The sequence below is a fragment of the Oncorhynchus masou genome, chromosome 28 (assembly GCF_036934945.1).
Source record: "Oncorhynchus masou masou isolate Uvic2021 chromosome 28, UVic_Omas_1.1, whole genome shotgun sequence".
Classification (NCBI taxonomy): Eukaryota; Metazoa; Chordata; class Actinopteri; order Salmoniformes; family Salmonidae; genus Oncorhynchus; species Oncorhynchus masou.
Window position 1 is genome coordinate 65,569,590 of NC_088239.1, and position 15,642 is coordinate 65,585,231.

The window sequence follows — 15,642 nt, forward strand, 5'->3', positions numbered from 1 at the left end:
ATGTCACAGTACTGTAAGAACAGTATGTCACAGTACTGTAAGAACAGTATGTCACAGTACTGTAAGAACAGTATTTCACAGTACTGTAAGAGCAGTATTTCACAGTACTGTAAGAGCAGTATTTCACAGTACTGTAAGAGCAGTATTTCACAGTACTGTAAGAACAGTATTTCACAGTACTGTAAGAGCAGTATTTCACACTACTGTAAGAGCAGTATGTCACAGTACTGTAAGAGCAGCATGTCACAGTACTGTAAGAGCAGGATGTCACAGTACTGAGTCTTGTTGTCCTCAGCTCCCAGTCTGCAGAACCGGAGGTACTCCTCTGTAGCCAGGATCCACTCTATGACCATAGAGGCCCCCATCACCAAGGTACAGTACCCCCACACACACACACACACACACACACACACACACACACACACACACACACACACACACACACACACACACACACACACACACACATACACACATACACGTACCACCAATTCCCAACCGTGCTAATTTATCATCCAAACACCGGCTTCTCAGGCATTACCTCTTAAATCTGATTGTAGTGCCATTCTTCCATCTAATTCTCTAATGAGAGTTCTGGGATAAGGCTGTAACTGAAATCCTCCCCAGAGTCTGGTCTTATTCTTGGCTTAATGATGTTCCTTTATACTCTTGACTAGCTGCTTTATCTATTTGGCCCCAGACAGGATTTATATGGCATCACATGCAGAGCTCCCTGACACTGGATCAAAGAAAGACACTTTTTGTCTGAAGAGGGACATGTCCCTTAGGCGTGTGTGTGCGTGCGTTATGTTCCTAGATCTATTGGATATTTGAAGGTTGGATTTTGATCTCTCTAATACAGGATGGTAACGCCTAAGGAGAATTGTCATGCACAGAGAAACTAGCTAGTGATTTTGGGCACTAATCAACAGAGTGTAGGTTGTGTTTTATTTACAATAGTTTGACAGTTTGCTGAAGTTGTAGACATGTTCTCAGAAATCAGTCCCGAGCGTAGAAGCAGCTCAGCTGACTCGATAATGTCTGCAGCACTGCCAGTGTTAATGCCAAATTTTTACTTGAGAAACACTGTACCAAACCCAAACCCCTTAGTAAAATTGCGTGACTAAGACTCCCTCAGCAAAAACTTCTAAATTAATTACAGATTTCTGGATTTATCTATGACAACTTTTGAGGGTGAAATGTTGCTACCGTGACTCAAGGGGGATAAACAACATAACACACCCACATCAAACCACACCCGGAAGACCCAAATCTGTCTTTTTTTCTTCATGGGCAGCAGAAAAACACATGTGGAATCGCATAGTTCAGCCCCCCTTTAAATGGAATGTAACTGTGTGCTCTATCTCTCTCCGCCTTCCCCCATATCCAGGTGATCAACATCATCAACGCGGCCCAGGAGTCCAGTCCGGTTTCGGTAGCGGATGCACTGGACCGTGTCCTGGAGATCCTGAGGACCACAGAGCTCTACTCTCCTCAGCTGGCCTCTAAGGAAGACGACCCACACACCAACGACCTCGTTGGGGGGCTCATGAGTGTGAGTCAGAGGCTACACACGCATACACCCAACAGACACACATACTCATACACACACACACACACACACACACATACACACATGCACACACACTCCTTCACAGGCCCCATTTAATCAAAGTCTGGGACCAGTTTTTAGGATACTCCCCTCCACCCACACACCAACGACCTCATAGGGGGACTCATGAGGGGCTGCACATGCGCACACACACACACACACACACACACACACACACACACACACACACACACACAACACACATACCCCTCCTCTCCCCTCTCCCCTCTCCTCCTCTCCCCTCCCATCTCCTCCTCTCCTCTTCTCTCAAACACTCAAACACGAGAGTTCCTGAGTTATGTGGGATGTCTCGTCATATGAATTATAATGCTGATGTCATTGTATAATGTGAAATATGTTGTTATTAGCCAGATTTGAGATAAACCAAAAGGGTATTTTTTAAATGTTTTTTCACAGCATGGATGAAGAGAGTGCTTTGCTGTCTTTTTCCTTATGCAGGATGGCTTGCGGAGCCTGTCTGGGAACGAGTATGTCTTCTCCAAAAGTACCCTTCCAAGTAAGCATCAGTCTGTTTCATGACATCAATATTATCTTTATTCATTATCTTACTAGAATACTACTGCTACTTACAACTAGGGCCCTAGAATTTACACTAATTAGGTCACATGACCCTAATTACAACACTAACTGAGTTGAATTATGTTTTCAATTGTGTTATAGCAAGTTTTAGTGGTATATTTGTGTAATATTTCATCTAATTAAATTACACTGGAAGCTTAATGCACTCATTCGCATTACACATAATTGGGAGCTTACGGAGTTTTGATGAAACCATTACTTTTCATGTATGGACCTGTCTGAAGAGTGATAGAAAATGTCTCAGATCATTTCATCAGTTGGAGTCTACAAGTGCATCCATCGGCAGTCATTGGCAGTCATTGGCAGTCATTGGCAGTCATTGTCAGTCATTGGCAGTCATTGGCAGTCATTGGCAGTCATTGGCAGTCATTGGCAGTCATCGGCAGTCATTGGCAGTCATTGCGTGATCCCCTTGTATTTGTTCAAGTCATGATGAATCATGGACGATACAGAGAGAGATAAATGAGAGGATGTTCTGGGCGGTAATGACATATGATGTTGATGTAGTTAATGACAAATTGTATACAGAAGTAATGGATGTACTTCTTCTTTCTGAGAAGTGGAAGGGTACTGCTGAGAAGTGGAAGGGTACTGCTGAGAAGTGGAAGGGTACTGCTGAGAAGTGGAAGGGTACTGCTGAGAAGTGGAAGGGTACTGCTGAGAAGTGGAAGGGTACTGCTGAGAAGTGGAAGGGTACTGCTGAGAAGTGGAAGGGTACTGCTGAGAAGTGGAAGGGTACTGCTGAGAAGTGGAAGGGTACTGCTGAGGAGTGGAAGGGTACTGCTGAGAAGTGGAAGGGTACTGCTGAGAAGTGGAAGGGTACTGCTGAGAAGTGGAAGGGTACTGCTGAGAAGTGGAAGGGTACTGCTGAGAAGTGGAAGGGTACTGCTGAGAAGTGGAAGGGTACTGCTGAGAAGTGGAAGGGTACTGCTGAGGAGTGGAAGGGTACTGCTGAGAAGTGGAAGGGTACTGCTGAGAAGTGGAAGGGTACTGCTGAGAAGTGGAAGGGTACTGCTGAGAAGTGGAAGGGTACTGCTGAGAAGTGGAAGGGTACTGCTGAGAAGTGGAAGGGTACTGCTGAGAAGTGGAAGGGTACTGCTGAGAAGTGGAAGGGTACTGCTGAGAAGTGGAAGGGTACTGCTGAGGAGTGGAAGGGTACTGCTGAGAAGTGGAAGGGTACTGCTGAGAAGTGGAAGGGTACTGCTGAGAAGTGGAAGGGTACTGCTGAGAAGTGGAAGGGTACTGCTGAGAAGTGGAAGGGTACTGCTGAGAAGTGGAAGGGTACTGCTGAGGAGTGGAAGGGTACTGCTGAGAAGTGGAAGGGTACTGCTGAGAAGTGGAAGGGTACTGCTGAGAAGTGGAAGGGTACTGCTGAGAAGTGGAAGGGTACTGCTGAGAAGTGGAAGGGTACTGCTGAGAAGTGGAAGGGTACTGCTGAGAAGTGGAAGGGTACTGCTGAGAAGTGGAAGGGTACTGCTGAGAAGTGGAAGGGTACTGCTGAGAAGTGGAAGGGTACTGCTGAGAAGTGGAAGGGTACTGCTGAGGAGTGGAAGGGTACTGCTGAGAAGTGGAAGGGTACTGCTGAGAAGTGGAAGGGTACTGCTGAGGAGTGGAAGGGTACTGCTGAGAAGTGGAAGGGTACTGCTGAGAAGTGGAAGGGTACTGCTGAGAAGTGGAAGGGTACTGCTGAGAAGTGGAAGGGTACTGCTGAGAAGTGGAAGGGTACTGCTGAGAAGTGGAAGGGTACTGCTGAGAAGTGCTGAAAACATTGTCCTAAGTGCAGCCCCTTCAAATCTAATTGTAGTTGTTACATGCTTTGTAAACAACAGGTGTAGGCTAACAGTGAATTGCTCACTCTCCTGATAGTCTGTAGGAAGCAGCATGTGTTTTTTAATAGACTTGAGAGGCTGAGCCTGAAGTGATTTTAGGTGAACGGGATTCTGAACCCACTTGTCAAGCTACCTTCTCTGACCATAGAATTAGGAATTAGAAATAATTTAATATGATCTCTATGTATCTCACCCTCTACCATAAGGACCATTTGCTAGGTAATTTAGGGACACAGGTGAGGACTACATTGGAAATCGTTGTTGTTGCATTGTGCTTTCAAGTGTCCCAAATGTAATTGTTCAATGGATCAAGGCTGGCCCTTTCAGCCCTCCCCTCACCTTTAGTTAGTGTGTGTTTGCAGTCGCATGGAAAGAGGCTAATAGTAGTGTTGCTGACAGACTTTCACATGCTGTTCCTAACTGAAGTGTATAGACTTTCACATGCTAGATTGCCCTTTGACCTTTGTAGCCTTCTGCCTGGTGTGTTTAACTTGTCTAAAGTATGGTATCTTTAAAGCAATTTTTTATTTTTTTATAGTTGAGTATATAATTTATAGTGCTTTGTGTTGTCTTGTCTGTGTGTGTGTAAAAAAAAGACTTTCACATGCTGTTCTTAACTGAAGTGTATAGACTTTCACATGCTGTTCTTAACTGAAGTGTATAGACTTTCACATGCTGTTCCTAACTGAAGTGTATAGACTTTCACATGCTGTTCTTAACTGAAGTGTATAGACTTTCACATGCTGTTCTTAACTGAAGTGTATAGAATTTCACATGCTGTTCTTAACTGAAGTATATAGACTTTCACATGCTGTTCCTAACTGAAGTGTATAGACTATCACGTGCTGTTCTTAACTGAAGTGTATAGACTTTCACATGCTGTTCTTAACTGAAGTGTATAGACTTTCACATGCTGTTCCTAACTGAAGTGTATAGACTTTCACATGCTGTTCCTAACTGAAGTGTATAGACTTTCACATGCTGTTCTTAACTGAAGTGTATAGACTTTCACATGCTGTTCCTAACTGAAGTGTATAGACTTTCACATGCTGTTCTTAACTGAAGTGTATAGACTTTCACATGCTGTTCTTAACTGAAGTGTATAGACTTTCACATGCTGTTCCTAACTGAAGTGTATAGACTTTCACATGCTGTTCCTAACTGAAGTGTATAGACTTTCACATGCTGTTCCTAACTGAAGTGTATAGACTTTCACATGCTGTTCTTAACTGAAGTGTATAGACTTTCACATGCTGTTCCTAACTGAAGTGTATAGACTTTCACATGCTGTTCTTAACTGAAGTGTATAGACTTTCACATGCTGTTCTTAACTGAAGTGTATAGACTTTCACATGCTGTTCCTAACTGAAGTGTATAGACTTTCACATGCTGTTCCTAACTGAAGTGTATAGACTTTCACATGCTGTTCCTAACTGAAGTGTATAGACTTTCACATGCTGTTCCTAACTGAAGTGTATAGACTTTCACATGCTGTTCCTAACTGAAGTGTATAGACTTTCACATGCTGTTCCTAACTGAAGTGTATAGACTTTCACATGCTGTTCTTAACTGAAGTGTATAGACTTTCACATGCTGTTCTTAACTGAAGTGTATAGACTTTCACATGCTGTTCCTAACTGAAGTGTATAGACTTTCACATGCTGTTCCTAACTGAAGTGTATAGACTTTCACATGCTGTTCCTAACTGAAGTGTATAGACTTTCACATGCTGTTCCTAACTGAAGTGTATAGACTTTCACATGCTGTTCCTAACTGAAGTGTATATGCTTTCACATGCTGTTCCTAACTGAAGTGTATAGGCTTTCACATGCTGTTTCCTAACTGAAGTGTATAGACTTTCACATGCTGTTCTTAACTGAAGTGTATAGACTTTCACATGCTGTTCCTAACTGAAGTGTATAGACTTTCACATGCTGTTCTTAACTGAAGTGTATAGACTTTCACATGCTGTTCCTAACTGAAGTGTATAGACTTTCACATGCTGTTCTTAATTGAAGTGTATAGACTTTCACATGCTGTTCCTAACTGAAGTGTATAGACTTTCACATGCTGTTCCTAACTGAAGTGTATAGACTTTCACATGCTGTTCCTAACTGAAGTGTATAGACTTTCACATGCTGTTCTTAACTGAAGTGTATAGACTTTCACATGCTGTTCTTAACTGAAGTGTATAGACTTTCGCATGCTGTTCCTAACTGAAGTGTATAGACTTTCACATGCTGTTCCTAACTGAAGTGTATAGACTTTCACATGCTGTTCTTAATTGAAGTGTATAGACTTTCACATGCTGTTCCTAACTGAAGTGTATAGACTTTCACATGCTGTTCCTAACTGAAGTGTATAGACTTTCACATGCTGTTCCTAACTGAAGTGTATAGACTTTCACATGCTGTTCTTAACTGAAGTGTATAGACTTTCACATGCTGTTCCTAACTGAAGTGTATAGACTTTCACATGCTGTTCCTAACTGAAGTGTATAGACTTTCACATGCTGTTCCTAACTGAAGTGTATAGACTTTCACATGCTGTTCCTAACTGAAGTGTATAGACTTTCACATGCTGTTCCTAACTGAAGTGTATAGGCTTTCACATGCTGTTCCTAACTGAAGTGTATAGACTTTCACATGCTGTTCCTAACTGAAGTGTATAGACTTTCACATGCTGTTCTTAACTGAAGTGTATAGACTTTCACATGCTGTTCCTAACTGAAGTGTATAGACTTTCACATGCTGTTCTTAACTGAAGTGTATAGACTTTCACATGCTGTTCCTAACTGAAGTGTATAGACTTTCACATGCTGTTCCTAACTGAAGTGTATAGACTTTCACATGCTGTTCCTAACTGAAGTGTATAGACTTTCACATGCAGTTCCTAACTGAAGTGTATAGACTTTCACATGCTGTTCCTAACTGAAGTGTATAGACTTTCACGTGCTGTTCCTAACTGAAGTGTATAGACTTTCACATGCTGTTCCTAACTGAAGTGTATAGACTTTCACATGCTGTTCCTAACTGAAGTGTATAGACTTTCACATGCTGTTCCTAACTGAAGTGTATAGGCTTTCACATGCTGTTCCTAACTGAAGTGTATTTTTACACTGCTGCTGCTCGCTGTTTATTATCTGTGCATAGTCACTTTTCTTAACTCTATTTATTGAACTGCATTATTGGTTGAGGGCTTGTAAGTAAGCATTTCACGGTAAGATCTACACCTGTTGTATTCGGCGCATGTGACAACTACAATTTGATTTGATTTGAAGTGTATGACTTTCACATGTTGTTCCTAACTGAAGTATGTGTGTCCAGTGAATATCAACACACATAAAACCACTTCAAATGGAAACAGCTGTGTCCACGTTTGTGTGTGGTGACAAACAAGAGCACAATTATGGGCCTTAAGATCACGTTCTTACAGAACAACACGATAGTGTACAGATCTTATTGAATCACTAGAAGTTACTAGCAGGTGAGGGCATATCCAGCCAACAGCCCAAACAAGCTCCAGCTAGCCGTTTTTTCAATCTGTGCGTGTTTGTGCATCTCCAGATATGAGTCAGCTGGCCATCCCAGTAACGCTGAATGACATCCCTCCGGCCATCGCTGAGATGCTGGACGACGAGGACCAATGGGACTTTAACATCCTGGAGCTGGAGGCTGCCACCTGTATGAGGTATGGAGGGAGAGTGAGGAGAGGGAGAGGGGGGCGGAGAGAGCGAAGGAAAGAGAGAGGACAGGAGCTGGAGGCTGCCACCTGTATGAGGTATGGAGGGAGAGGGAGGAGAGGGAGAGGGGGGCAGAGAGAGAGAAGGAAAGAGAGGACAGGAGCTGGAGGCTGCCACCTGTATGAGGTATGAAGGGAGAGGGAGGAGAGGGAGAGGGGGTGGAGAGAGCGAGAGGACAGGAGCTGGAGGCTGCCTCCTGTATGAGGTATGAAGGGAGAGGGAGGAGAGGGAGAGGGGGTGGAGAGAGCGAGAGGACAGGAGCTGGAGGCTGCCTCCTGTATGGAGGGAGAGGGAGGAGAGGGAGAGGGGGTGGAGAGAGCGAGAGGACAGGAGCTGGAAGTGGTGATGAGTAAGAGAGGGATAGGTTGTTAGGGGTTTAAGGGAAAGGGAAGATAGAGGTTACTATACACTCAGTGTACAAAACATAATGAACACCTGCTCTTTCCATGACATACACTGACCAGGTGAAAGCTATGATCCCTTATGGATGTCACCTGTTAAATCCACTTCAATCAGTGTAGATGAAGGGGAGGAGACAGGTTAAAGAAGGATTTCTTAGTCTTGAGACAATTTAGACCTATATTGTGTATGTGTGCCATTCAGAGGGTGAATGGGCAAGACAAAGTATTTATGTGCCTTTGAACAGGGTATGGTAGTAGGTGCCATTTGTGTCAAGAACTGCAGAGCTGCTGGAGTTTTTCAAGCTCAACAGTTTCCCATGTATATCAAAATTGGTCCACCATTCAAAGGACATCCTGCCAACTTGACACAACTGTGGGAAGCATTGGAGTCAACATGGGCCAGCAACCCTGTGGAATGCTTTCGACACCTTGTAGAGTCCATGCCACGACGAACTGAGGCTGTTCTGAGAGCAAAAGAGAGGCTGAAACTCAATATTAGGAAGGTGTTCCTAATGTTTGGTGTATTCAGTGTACACCAATACAGAAGGGAAAGAACATCCTCCCTCTATCACTCATCTACCTCCCTGTCCGCTCTCTGTCATCCCCACAGACCTTTGACCTACCTGGGCTTGAAGATCTTTGCTCGCTTCAGCGTGTGTGAGTTCCTGAGCTGCAGTGAGGCTACGCTACGCTGCTGGCTGCAGGTCATAGAGGCGAACTACCACGCCTCCAACTCCTACCACAACTCCACCCACGCCGCTGACGTCTTACACGCTACTGCCTACTTCCTACGCAAGGAGAAGGTCAAGGTATACCAAACACACATACCTGCATACACACACACATCCCCATTCCAACTCTCACTGGTCACTGACATACATTCACCTCCTGCCAAGCAAAGAAAACTGATACTCTCCCCCACACACACACACACACACACACACACACACACACACACACACACACACACACACACACACACACACACACATACACACAACTCCTACCACAACCCCACACCAACCCGAAGAAGACCTTCTGGTTGGACAATTGTTGGATATGCGTACACCACCTATGAACACAAATTAAATGACTAAATTACAATATTTCGCCTGTCATATCAATGTGCTGATTGATTGATAAGTTGATCTACTATGTAATTCACTGTGAAGGGTTTTCAATAGTGTGTGTGTGTCACATTCTGACCTCAGTTCCTTTGTTTTGTCTTTTGTTTTAGTATGGTCAGGGCGTGAGTTGGGTGGGTTGTCTATGTTAGTTTGTCTATGATTTTTGGCCTGGTATGGTTCTCAATCAGAGGTAGCTGTCAATCGTTGTCCCTGATTGAGAACCATATTTAGGTAGCCTGTTTTCCATTGTGTTTTGTGGGTGGTTGTTTTCAGTCTTAGTGTGTCTACACCAGACAGAACTGTTCCGGTTGTTTCTTTGTTGTTTTGTTATTCAGTGTTCAGTTTTCATTAAATAAGATGAACACTTACCATGCTGCGCTTTGGTCCTCACCTTCTTCCCACGACAGCCGTGTGTGTGTGTGTGTGTGTGTGTGTGTGTGTGTGTGTGTGTGTGTGTGTGTGTGTGTGTGTGTGTGTGTGTGCGTGCGTGCGTGCGTGCGTGCGTGCGTGCGTGCGTGCGTGCGTGCGTGCGTGCGTGCGTGCGTGCGTGTAGAGTAGAGTAGAGTATCAGTTTTCTTTGCTTGGCAGGAGGTGAATGTCAGTGACCAGTGAGAGTTGGAATGGGGATGTTTTTATAGCTTCGGTCTTGTTCTCATATTTGACTCAGTCAATAAGTGTTTTGCCTTGAGGGCATTGAGATACTCATACTTTCCCTCTCTTTTCTCCCTGCTTCTCCACTCCAATAAATATCTCCTCTCCTTGTCATAAAGTGAACATTTGCTAGTGATTATTATTATTAGTTGTGCTTGCATGGCGTGCATTATTTGGTATTATTCATTTGTTGAGTATGAGGTTATGCTGAGAGTGTCCAAGTTATGCTCTAATGGTACAAAGTCAGGTGCAGGAGAGCAGTGAGTTGTGATCAGGCGCACTTTTATTTGGCAACAGCACAAAAGACAGACGCAACTGCGTCCAAAATCCTCCAGGTAAACGTCAATAAGTGCGAAAACACTCACAAATATACAAATGTATGACAAATGCATACAACAGGTCACAATACGATACCAGGGGGAAAAACAGTCTGGCGCCTCACACTAAACACTAACAAAACAATTTCACACAAAGACATGGGGGGAACAGAGGAATAAATACATGCAGTGTGATTAGGGAATGTAAACCAGGTGTGCAGGGAACAAGACAAAACAAATGGAACAATGAGAAAATGGGGCGGAAATGGCTAGAAAGCCAGTGACGTCGACTGCCGAACGCCGCCCGAACAAGGAGAGGAGCCGACTTCGGCGGAAGTCATGACAGAGGGAGACTAGGCAGTATTTATATTTTATGCACAATTTCAACAACAAAAAAACATGGTCTAAAAGTCTTAACTCCCAAAATGATTGATAGGTGCATATGATCTTTTTCACTGATTCATAGGTGCATATGATTTTTTTCACTGATTCATAGGTGCATATGATTTTTTATTAAGAGAAACTGTAGATTGTTAAAGTTGTAGGAGACTGAGCTCCCTACTACATTTTGTCTATTATCTGTGCTTCTGTGGAAGTTTGACACTGATGTCACTTCCTGATTGCTATATGTCCCCCGGGGCTCATGAGAGTTTTAGTTTACTAACACTACTTCCTGGTTGTGTCATGTGTTCTCAGGGCAGTCTAGACCAGCTGGACGAGGTGGCTGCATTGATCGCGGCGACGGTCCATGATGTGGACCACCCAGGGAGGACCAACAGCTTCCTGTGTAATGCAGGAAGTGAGCTGGCCATCCTGTATAACGACACTGCAGTGTTGGAGAGTCACCATGCCGCCCTCGCCTTCCAACTCACCGTCAGGGATATCAAGAGCAACATCTTCAAAAACATTGACAGGTACAGTCAGGAGAGAGTCTTGGAGAGAAAATAGTGGTTTCCCCCTGGAGCATTGAGGGCTTGCTAGCCTGGTCCCAGGTCTGTTTGTGTACAGACCGATCAGGACCAGGCTAAGTGCTTGTTAATATAATGAATTAACATGCGACAGATATGGAGCATGTTGGGTTATTACCCTGGAACATATCATGTGCTGTGATTAACTTCTAAGTTTTTATGGACCTAGAACTTCTTGGAAAACAGTGAGGACAGTTGACTATCCTGGTCCTGTAAGTTCCTCTCTATGGGTTTATATTAGGACTCAGTTCAGGACGTTGAGGCAGGCAATCATAGACATGGTGCTGGCTACAGAGATGACCCGTCATTTTGAACACGTCAACAAGTTTGCCAACAGCATCAACAAACCAATGGCTGCCATCGAGGAGTCCAGTTCAAATGTAAGACACAGCCCCGTGTGTGTGTGTGTGTGTGTGTGTGTGTGTGTGTGTGTGTGTGTGTGTGTGTGTGTGTGTGTGTGTGTGTGTGTGTGTGTGTGTGTGTGTGTGTGTGTGTGTGTGTGTGTGTGTGTGTGTGTGTGTGTGTGTGTGTGTGTGCTAGCGTCCATGTGCATGTGTAGTTTATTATTACATAATAAAGATGGTTGTTAACATTAGCCAATTGAGTGGGAACAGAAGAGATAGAAACAGTTTTAGTTCTTAAATACAGTATATTCAGCGAGCATTAATGAGAAAATAGGAATAAAAGGCTAAATATTTTGACATTCAACAATGGAGAGTTCTAGTGGAAAATACTCTATTCAGAGCATGTGACTCCAGTTTGAAGCACCTATCTGAGATTTGCAATCATTGGCCTCGTGGGCAGCTGTGTGTGTGTGTGTGTGTGTGTGTGTGTGTGTGTGTGTGTGTGTGTGTGTGTGTGTGTGTGTGTGTGTGTGTGTGTGTGTGTGTGTGTGTGTGTGTGTGTGTGTGTGTGTGTGTGTGTTTCTGACTAATAGTGTGTGCATCGAGAAGTGTGTGTGTGTGTGTGTGTCTTTGACCTTGTGTGTGTGTTTCTCTGTAACAGAGTGAAGGCAGTGACAACGAGGGTCCAGCCAGCATCAGGAACAGCCCAGAGAACCGGCTGCTGATCAAGAGGATGATGATAAAGTGTGCTGATGTGGCCAACCCCTGTAGACCTCTGGAGCTCTGCATAGAATGGGCCGGACGCATCTCTGAGGAGTACTTTTCCCAGGTGAGCGGGCTGACAGGGATGGAAGGAGGAAGAGAGGGCTGCTGGAGGAGGGGATGGCTATATGTTAAATGTGGGTTTCAAGGGTAACAGGGCAGAAGGTAAAGGAATGGAGAGGGGTAAGGGGACAGCGAGGGGTTACAATGAGGAATGGGGAGTGTGTCATTGCAGCTCAGACTGTTCTGGTGCTATAGGAGTTCACAGCTGGCAATCCTGACCTTAACAACTGCCTACTCAGCTATATTATATGTACAAAAGTATGTAGACACCCTTCACATTAGTGGATTCAGCTGAAAGGTGTATAAAATCAAGCACACAGCCATGCAATCTCCGTAGACAAACATTGGCAGTAGAATGGCCTTACTGAAGACCTCAGAAACTTTCAACGTGGCACTGTCATAGGATGCCACCTTTCCATCAAGTCAGTTCGTCAAATTTATGCCCTGCTAGAGCTGCCCTGGTCAACTGTAAGTACTGTTATTGTGAATTAGAAACGTCTTGGAGCAACAACGGCTCAGCCGCGAAGTGGTAGGCCACACAAACTCACAGAACGGGACCGCCGGGAACTGGAGTGTATAGCGCATAAAAATTGTCTGTCCTCGGATGCAACACTCACTACCGAGTTCCAAACTGCCTCTGGAAATATTGTAAGCAAAATAACTGTTCGTCAGGAGCTTCATGAAATGGGTTTCCATGGCCGAGCAGCCGCACACAAGCCTAAGATCAGTATGCGCAATGCCATACGCTGGCTGGAGTGGTGTAACGCTCGCCACCAATGGACACTGGAGCAGTAGAAACACGTTCTCTGGAGTGATGAATCAAGCTTCACCATCTGGCAGTCTGACGGATGAATCTGGGTTTGGCGGATGCCGGGAGAATGCTGCCTCCCAGAAAAAAAGGGCTAACTATACACCTATAAATCTGCCCTCCCTCTCTCTCTCTCTCTCTCTCTCTCTCTCTCTCTGTCTCTCTCTCTCTCTCTCTCTCTCTGTTGTGAGTATGTACATATTGTAAATACTATAGTATGTGGTGGGGGGCGGTAACCTGTGTGTGTGTGTGTGTGTGTGTGTGTGTGTGTGTGTGTGTGTGTGTGTGTGTGTGTGTGTGTGTGTGTGTGTGTGTGTGTGTGTGTGTGTGTGTGTGTGTGTGTGTGTGTGTGTGTGTGTGTGTGTGTGTGTTAACCTGTGTGAATCCATGTGTGTTTCAGACTGACGAGGAGAAGAGAGAGGCTCTACCGGTGGTCATGCCTGTATTTGACAGGAACACCTGCAGTATCCCCAAGTCTCAGATCTCCTTCATAGACTACTTCATTACAGACATGTTTGACGCCTGGGATGGTAAGAACACACACGCGGTGCTTTGGTTAGAAGGGCACAGGGGATCCACTGGGAGGGGGAGGGATCACAAATCCCAACTTTCCCAGGCCTCTCCTCTCTTCTACTTCCTCTATCCCTGTAAAAGAGGTAGAGCCTCCCCTTTCCCATCACAGTAGAGCACAGTAGCCCAGAGGAAATAGAGAGGGAGGGAGAAGGGGATGGGAGCCAAACTAAGGGGTGAAGAGAAGAAAGGGGGTGGGAGGGGATGGGAGCCAGACAAAAGGGCAAAGGGGGAGGGAGGGAGGGAGGGAGGGAGGGAGGGAGGGAGGGGGGGAGGGAGGGAGGGAGGGAGGGAGGGAGGGAGGGAGGGAGGGAGGGAGGGAGGGAGGGAGGGAGGGAGGGAGGGAGGGAGGGAGGGAGGGAGGGAGGGAGGGAGGGAGGGAGGGAGGGATAGGATATAATAACTTCCATCTCCCCGTCCCCATGAAATAAACCCTGACCTCTGGGGTGTTTCTGGGGGTTACCCCCCCAGAGAAGAGAATACGTGTTTACAGTGAAAAAAGCTGGTGATGTCACGGAAAATTCCCAGAGGCCACTGGGAAAGGGTGGAGGGGCAGGGGTGGGTATCCGGGGGGCGGAGGGGTTAAGTCGAGATGCACTGAAGCAGAATCTACTGTACACACACACAAAAGCACACACATTCAGACGCAAAAGTGCACAAAGATGCGCACACACACACACAAGCATAACGCACAAACACACTCACACAGCAGGCTTTAATTCGGCAGGGTCAGGGCTGGGTTGTTGTCTGGTGGTTGCCAGGTCAGGCTCAGACAGAGGGACAACCAACGAGTTGGAAACTAGGAACTAAACAACACCCACACAAACACAAATTGCTTGAGACCTAATTTCCCTAGCTGTCATTTCCTTGTGTGGAAACTACCGCTGGCTCATGTGTTTGTGTGCATGCAGATGTGTGTTAACCTCACACTCTCCTCTGTCCCCCAGCCTTCGCCAGTCTACCTGGCCTCATGGAGCACCTGTCAGAGAACTACAAGTACTGGAAGGGTCTGGACGACATGAAGTGCAAGAGCCTGCGTCCGCCTTCTCCTCCGTGACCCCTCCATCCCTCCCTCTCTCCCTTCATCCCTCCATCCATCCCTCCCTCTCTCAGGGCAGGGGGGGACAGCGAATGTAGCCCAGCACTGGTATTAAGCCTCTCCCACTGTGATTCTACCCAGCTCCACACACATTGGACTGTACTGCAGTCTGCAGACCTTTGAGCCTGCAAACCCCAGAGTCTGTAGCTTGGAGCCCTGAGAAGAAACCAGGGGACTGTCTTACTGGCTGACATAATGACACCCTATCCCCTATGTAGTGGACTACTTCTGACCAGAGCCCCAACCCAAACACATTTCCCATCTTTGGTTATCTGATGTTGCCTCAAACTACAAAAACAGATTTCATACAGAGAATCATTATGATGCCCATTGCTAAATTTAGCATGGGGGGCTCTGGTCAAACATACATGCACTACATGGGGAATAGGGTAACATTTTAGATTTTCCCTCTGAGGCTGAAGCCAGCCTCTTCAGACCCTTCTCGGGTCCCTGTTGGGCCCCTAATTGGACTCTACAGTCCTCCTTACCATCTGTCCCAGCCTGAATGGTGAGGACCAACCAATCAGTCCCAGCCTGAGGGGTGAGGACCAACCAATCAGTCCCAGCCTGAGGGGTGAGGACCAACCAATCAGTCCCAGCCTGATGGTTGAGGACCAACCAATCAGTCCCAGCCTGAGGGGTGAGGACCAACCAATCAGTCCCAGCCTGAGGGGTGAGGACCAACCAATCAGTCCCAGCCTGAGGGGTGAGGACCAACCAATCAGTCCCAGCCTGAGGGGTGAGGACCA

The 15,642-nt window shown here is 45.8% G+C and overlaps 1 protein-coding gene across 3 annotated transcripts in view; it reads left to right on the forward strand.

The window, feature by feature from the left end:
* Nucleotides 1–15,572, forward strand: part of LOC135516906 (high affinity cAMP-specific and IBMX-insensitive 3',5'-cyclic phosphodiesterase 8B-like) — an 83,101-nt gene extending 67,529 nt beyond the window's left edge. For all 3 annotated transcript variants that reach the window (XM_064940973.1, XM_064940975.1, XM_064940974.1), the window contains 10 exons: nucleotides 296–372; nucleotides 1,391–1,555; nucleotides 2,072–2,129; nucleotides 7,608–7,731; nucleotides 8,795–8,993; nucleotides 10,976–11,193; nucleotides 11,489–11,614; nucleotides 12,255–12,420; nucleotides 13,625–13,754; nucleotides 14,742–15,572. In XM_064940973.1, coding sequence (XP_064797045.1) covers nucleotides 296–372; nucleotides 1,391–1,555; nucleotides 2,072–2,129; nucleotides 7,608–7,731; nucleotides 8,795–8,993; nucleotides 10,976–11,193; nucleotides 11,489–11,614; nucleotides 12,255–12,420; nucleotides 13,625–13,754; nucleotides 14,742–14,851 — 1,373 coding nt within the window. In that variant the 3' untranslated portion in view covers nucleotides 14,852–15,572. The remainder of the gene's footprint in view (nucleotides 1–295; nucleotides 373–1,390; nucleotides 1,556–2,071; nucleotides 2,130–7,607; nucleotides 7,732–8,794; nucleotides 8,994–10,975; nucleotides 11,194–11,488; nucleotides 11,615–12,254; nucleotides 12,421–13,624; nucleotides 13,755–14,741) is intronic.
* The last annotated feature ends 70 nt before the right edge of the window (nucleotides 15,573–15,642 follow it).